The sequence below is a fragment of the Garra rufa genome, chromosome 12 (genome assembly GCF_049309525.1).
Source record: "Garra rufa chromosome 12, GarRuf1.0, whole genome shotgun sequence".
Taxonomy (NCBI): Eukaryota; Metazoa; Chordata; class Actinopteri; order Cypriniformes; family Cyprinidae; genus Garra; species Garra rufa.
In genome coordinates this window covers 17,855,507-17,861,156 of record NC_133372.1, presented here as the reverse complement: position 1 = coordinate 17,861,156, position 5,650 = coordinate 17,855,507, and the positions used below count along the sequence as shown (strand labels likewise).

The window sequence follows — 5,650 nt, the reverse complement described above, 5'->3', positions numbered from 1 at the left end:
TTTTAACGTAATTTAAATTGATGTTCTTATGCATTTTAAATGCAATGTTGTGGCCCAATTGACCTGATATCACCCTATCTCTGTTTGATAAAATAACTGCAACAACATCTTCAAGACTGATTCCTAACAGAATTGCATCTAACAAACAACCCAAGTTTAACAGCAGCCTTCACTTGCAGTCAGACACTGACACCATGTGGCTGATCTCTCATCTCATGTGTTTGGGTGGAGCAGCAGACGAATTATCATAGAAAAACAAAAAACACATAACCAGTCAGCGCAGTGTGTGATTTTATTTACACACACACACACACACACACACACACACACACACACACACACACACACACACACACACACACACACACACACACACACACACACACACACACACACACACACACACACACACACAGTCTCCCTTATATTTAAGGACGTCATTTTTAGTCTGATACAGAGTCAGACTATACAACTTGACGTCAAAACATTTGCTTTAAAAAATTTTAATTTTCTGATGACTGCAGTGTAGTCAAATAAACGATTCAAACGATCAAATAAATGAGTGCTTTGTTATTAGAGACACTGATGTAATTCAGGGCAGTGGTAACAGGTAAACCCGTCCTCCATGCGGCGCTCTACGTACAGACGTAAACACGTGCTGTTCCTGCTCACAGGTTTCTATTCACTTCTCCATCCCTCTCCTCCCGCATCATTCAGCAGCAGCAGCAGAGATGGCGGAACCTGCCACAGTAGCGTTTTCTCCGGCAGTGAGCCCGAGTTCCGAGCCTCCGTCTGGCGCACACTCTCCCACGGCAGGCGGAACACAGCGGCTCTTGTTTACGCATGACCTGGTCTCCGGAAAACACCGTGGGGCGATGCGTTTCGGGCTCGTTCGGATGATTCATGGTGAAGAGGATTTCGAAGATTCGGACTCCGAGATTGGCGGTGATGGCGGAGGGAGAGGAGGAGGTGGTGGTGGTGCTGGCGGCGGCGGTGGAGAAGGCGGAGGCGCTCCCGGTAACTCAGACAACGAGAGTGGGGCGGTGGACACACGGTCATGGCCTCTCGGTAGAGGATTTGTGCGGGTTCAGTGGTATCCTGAAGGAACGAAGCAGGATGTTCGGGAAACGAAGGTAGTAACAGGCACATGATCGTGCGTATTGTTTTTCCCTCACCCATGCAGCCAACCACAATGATCAGCAACTAATTATTTAACTCTCTTTATTGTGTTGTAATGATTTAAACGAGGCTGACATACGGTTTTTGTTTTTCACTTTTTTTTTTTATCGATTTTTAGAACATGATCAGGATGAGGTAATTTGATTTACGATCCCCAGAATGGTGTCTAGGTAGGCAGCTCAGGTTTAGGGACACGGCCGCTGAATCTCACATATGATCTGTTGTAAGGTAAGGTGGCAGTTACTCATGAAAACACGCACAAACAAGTACATTTCTAAAATTAAGCGTTTAGGACAGGGCTCCTCAAATCTTACCCTGGAGGGCCAATGCGCTGCAGAGTTTAGCTCCAACCCTGATCAAACTTACCTACCTGTGATTGTCTAATGATCCTAAAGACCTTGATTAGCATGCTCAGGTGTGTTTGATTAGGGTTTGAGCTAAACTGTGCAGGAAAATGGATCTTGTGGGCCAGATTTGAGGATCCCTGGTTTAGGATTAGCATGGAAGCTGACTGGCTTTAAACATTTAAGTCCTCAAGTGTCTATCTCTTAATTATAAATAACCGTTGATCATTTGTGGTTTGTCATTTGTTCAATCGTGAACAGTATTTAAACACTTGTTAATAAAAAGTGGTTGTAGCTACAACTCAGCAAATAGTAAACAATGTCACAATAACACTGGATAGACAGACCTTCTCCCGATGCTACTGGACCTTCAGTGTATTATTTTGCAGAATAGTTTTCAGGTTTTTGTGTCAGTGCCCTGTTAAAGCATGGACCAGACTAGAACCCACTGTTTTATTCTTCAGCCTTTAGTTGTAGTTTCAGAATAAAATGCTGGAAAACTGTTGTTTCTAACAAAGACATAGCATGAGGCAGATTCCCACCCCACCCTTCAATGCATGTTTAAGGCCTACCATGAGCACAGGAGTAAATTATGATTACTCCTATATATATCTACCTCAGTAGATTGTTGAATTGTTTTAATTCTAACAGAAATATAGAAATCAGAATGTTTCTAGAATTATACCTTGTTTAAGTTCAACTTGAAAAGGATGCACGTAATTTGGTAACACAAAAAATATCAACTAATAGGGTTGTTAAAAGATGTCTGTAAATTGTTCTCCTAATTTTAATTATTTTTTCCAGTTTTAATGGTCTACACAGTAAAACTCATAATGTAACTTAACCTGTATTAATATTGCCTACTTTTTTTGCCTACTTTTTTTGCACATGCACTCTTCTTTGATTTGTTACTTGTCTGAGCAGAAAGCGTATGTGATTTAGCATTCAAGCTGTCAGGGACCAAAAGTGTATGTCAGCATGTGGTCTACTAGGAAAAAGGACCCTGTGGGGTGGGGGGAGACCGGTCCAGTTTTGGAGCTCTTTAATTTTTTTCTAAGCTCTAGGAAATGCTGGTTATACTGATGAAGACTTTGCCTGTCCTTGATAATTAATTAGCATCTATCCATGCAAAGTTTTCATCCATGCCGAAGTGTCCAGGCAAAGAATGGGTGAGCTCAATGGGTGTACAGGGCCTAGTACACTGGAAGAACAGTCTGTACATTTTGTCTGTTCAGCAGTTTTTTTTTTTTGAGAGTCACTGTGAATCAAGGTTTGCATTATTGTTGTTATGTCAGTATAATGAATTGGATAAATCATGTCAAACAGCTGAGGAAATTAATGATTTAGAATTGTTCATGACATGTTTACAGTTTTTTTTTTATATATAGTTATCTCTAAATAATATCCCTATGTTTATCAGAGATAATCAGTACTAGGTATTAATGTCCTTAAGGCCCTTAAGACTCTTTGGGATTACTTTAAGGCAGCATGAAACGGAAGTTGTGATAGTCATATTTTCCCTACTTTGATGAATGAAATTGGGCGGGACATGATTTTGTCCAATGGTGAATTAATTGAATCGCTGTCATTTGCTATTGCTGCGATCTCTTTTAAATGTCATTTTGCTGGAGGGAAGGGATTACTGTCACACCCTCTCAATTTTGATTTCATAGTGACTAATGTATGTCTAGATTAGGGCTGTGCAATATATCGAACGATATTGTGAGGCGCGTTTAGTCAATGAAGCCGGTGCTTTGATTAGTAGTAAATCTCCATCAGTGTTGCCAGATTGGAAATGTCCAAGTATCGTACCAGAAGCTCAAAATTATCGTATTTGGGAGAAAATTATCGTATTTTAGTCAAACGTTCAAAATAAAGATATTTATCTAGATGTTACAGCTATTTCTCCTTTTTAGCACTCATTTTCTATACCTTATTGCAATGCTAAACTAATTATCTTACCCGAGTCAAACGTTCAAAATACAGCTATTAATCTAGATGTTACAGCTATTTATCCTTTTCAGCACTCATTTTCTATACTTTATTGTTAAACTAACAACCTCAGTTTTGAAACAACTGACCTAAGTACGACATGAACGTTAACTTGTGCTCGTGAGAGAGAGCCATTCTCCACGATGATTGGTTGAGAAGACGTAAGATTGGATGAAAGGCATGCGTAACGCACGTTCACGTCTCCTCACAATCATGAAGGTAGACGTAGTATCCACACAGCTAGATCTTTGAGAATAGAAGCTCTTATAATTACAACGACCATGGTGTCACAAAATTCTGAAATTATCGTACATTGTGGTATTATTGATCGTACATCGTACAGAGGTCAAAATTATGGTACAAATACGATAATTATCGTACGTCTGACAACACTGATCTCCATCACGTGCGTTCCGCTCAGGTTCCGCTGGAGCGGCAATTGATACAGAGACGTAAATCTCTGACAAGCTACGCCATATCGAGCTTAATATCGCATTCGATATTTAGCGCGATATGGCGTAGCTTGTCAGAGATTTACGTCTCTGTGTATCAATTGCCGCTCCAGCGGAACCTGAGCGGAACGCACGTGATGGAGATTTACTACTAATCAAAGCACCGGCTTCATTGACTAAACGCGCCTCACAATATCGTTCGATATATTGCACAGCCCTAGTCTAGATCCACTGTAGCCATGATAGGCCATTCCATAATTATGTCAATCTTCTTTGCAACAATGTGTATAGATATGCTGAATTTTCCCTTTCAGTATACTTACTAATAAAATTTACCATTTATTAACCATTCTGATAAGCCAGAGGTTGCCTTTTTAATGACTTAATGAGATAAATGCTTGTAGTGTCTGTGGTAAATGGATATATATCAGATTTAGGACGTGTTGTAGTTAATCTGTGGCAGATTGTGGACAGCATTAGGCAAGAAAGGACACCCTGCCAAGGACCCACATGCATGTCAGTTCAGATCTGTGTTAGAATAAAAATCTTTGTAAAGTGTGCCACCATCAAGGTTTTTCTATTAAACCATGAATTCTTGCATAGACCTTAACACAGAGTTAGAGCAGGTATACTGCTTAATGATGTGCAACATTGACATGGTTGCTCATAAATCTGAACCGAGAGGCCAAGACTCCTTTGATTTTTATTTTTATTTTTAATGGCCCTTTCGTACTGTTTTCATGTAAATACTATCAACTACAGTATAGTCATAATACTGACGCAGTGCATCAACAAAATTGAAATTGAAACCAAGTGACCTACAAAAATCCTGTGGCATCTTTGCATGTCACTGTTGTGACTGGTTAGGGCAAATGTTTGATTATTATGGAAGAGATAGTTTGTATTGCTTGTTATTGTTATCATAGCACTATACAAGGTCTCTTTCCTTTGTTTCTCACATTTAGAATCGAAAATGTGATTAATACTTTAATTTTAATTTAGATGCTGAAATCATTAGCACAAGAAATCAGTAGAATTTTGAAATGGAAATTTTTACAAACTGAGTAGATTGTTGTAGTGTGAACCAGTGACACTGTTCAGTAATAAGTAGTATTTAGCTTTTTACTTACTAAAGAATCAAAGTAATGACAGGAAGATTGAACATTTTTTAGCAATGAAGTAAATCATTTTAAACAATCAGGAAAAAGGGGTGTGTCATTTTTAAGGTGTGGCTTCTGTAGTGCTGCAGTGTGTTGCTGCAGTCCCTCCCTCTTTGCTCCATCGCAGACGTTCATGTACAGCGTTTTGTTCATTAGCGCATGAAGTCTAAACAAGCATGCAGTGAGTAGATTCTTATTGATCTTTGTAATCAAGCCTGGTTTTGGGCTCAGGCCGTGAAGGTTACTACAACTGAACAAAATAAGAGCCTGTTTTATGGAGGAAGGTTTCACAAATTTAGGACCATAATATATGACATTATAGCAATTTTTTTCTCCTAGGATGAAAGAATAAAAAATATAAAGAATAAAGAAAAACAACAATCAGGAAAATAACTCTTGTGTCACTACACTGTAAGTGACCCATTCAGTTTTCTTCAGTGTGTGTGTGTGTGTGTGTGTGTGTGTGTGCACGTGTGGTTGAGAAAGGATGAGATAAGACATTGTTGGAAATGCTGGGATATCT

At 39.3% G+C, this 5,650-nt stretch overlaps 1 protein-coding gene across 1 annotated transcript in view; it reads left to right on the top strand.

The window, feature by feature from the left end:
* The first annotated feature begins 616 nt into the window (after nt 1–616).
* The window catches only part of ube2o (ubiquitin-conjugating enzyme E2O), a 50,611-nt gene continuing 45,577 nt past the window's right edge, over nt 617–5,650 (top strand). Inside the window, exon 1 of the mRNA XM_073852194.1 lies at nt 617–1,133. Within this exon, the coding sequence (XP_073708295.1) occupies nt 732–1,133 (402 nt within the window). The 5' untranslated portion in view covers nt 617–731. The remainder of the gene's footprint in view (nt 1,134–5,650) is intronic.